We start from the raw sequence: 890 nt of genomic DNA on the forward strand, positions 1-890 counted from the left end.
GGATGAAGCAAAGGCAGGAAAACCAGGATGCTTTCGGGTTCTCCACCCACACCTGGGAAACCCTCTCTATCTCTTGCAAGATGGAGGGACGGAATTCAGTTCTCTGTACATGAATACACATGGGCATGTGACTTAGTTCTCAGGTTAAAATTTCTTTTTTTTCTTTTTTTTTGAACATATCCTTATGATTTATTGTCACATAATAAAACAAAAAAATGAAGCTTAGAGCTGGATCACTTGGCCCTTTCTCTTCTTATCTCCTCCCGGTTCAAAATACTTGCATCTCTTAATAGCCAGCATTCTCTTAGCTCTGCAGTTGGGCTCAACACATTCAAGCCTCAGCACAATCTTCTTTGTAGTTTTAGCCTTTTTCTGGAAAATCGGCTTCGTCTGCCCACCATAGCCACTCTGCTTCCTGTCATAACGCCGCTTCCCCTGTGCATACAGAGAATCCTTGCCCTTCTTGTGCTGTGGAACTTTGTGGGGTTGATGCTTGCCACACTTCTTACAGAAAGTCCGGCGGGTTTTAGGAACGTTCACCATGTTTGCGAGAGCGCTAACAGTATGGAAAGCTCAGGTTAAAATTTCTCTTAGCCCTTCTCTTCCTGGGTGAGTGAGCTGGTTTCACTCTCATGATTACTGAATCACAAGAGTCCCTCGTAACCAGGGTCCCTTTAACACTTGCTCATGGCTGGCCACACTGGGCGCCAAGCAAGTGTTACTCACGCATGTGAACCACTGAACCTGGGGGCTGTTATTATTAAAGACTTTGAAAATCTTTTGATGAAAGTGCTGCTTATGGGAAATTTGTACTGGGCTGCCAATCTGGAGGCATCATCTGCCTTTGTTAACAGCAGGGGTTTGATGGTGTTTCCATAAAGGTCCCCAGT

At 44.9% G+C, this 890-nt stretch overlaps 1 protein-coding gene across 1 annotated transcript; it reads right to left on the minus strand.

The window, feature by feature from the left end:
• Positions 1-222: 222 nt before the first annotated feature.
• LOC123824560 (60S ribosomal protein L36a-like) lies at positions 223-557 on the minus strand. The gene has a single exon (XM_045847798.1). It carries the CDS (start codon positions 541-543, stop codon positions 223-225), a length of 321 nt encoding a protein of 106 aa, XP_045703754.1. The 5' UTR covers positions 544-557.
• Between the last annotated feature and the right edge of the window lie 333 nt (positions 558-890).

Source organism: Phyllostomus hastatus, unplaced genomic scaffold (genome assembly GCF_019186645.2).
Source record: "Phyllostomus hastatus isolate PE091 unplaced genomic scaffold, TTU_PhHast_1.1 phas_contig_58, whole genome shotgun sequence".
In the NCBI taxonomy this organism is placed as follows: Eukaryota; Metazoa; Chordata; class Mammalia; order Chiroptera; family Phyllostomidae; genus Phyllostomus; species Phyllostomus hastatus.

Coding starts and splice junctions, on each gene's coding strand:
- LOC123824560 (XM_045847798.1), bottom strand. CDS start 543: ATGGTGAACGTTCCTAAAACCCGCCGGACTTTCTGTAAGAAGTGTGGC.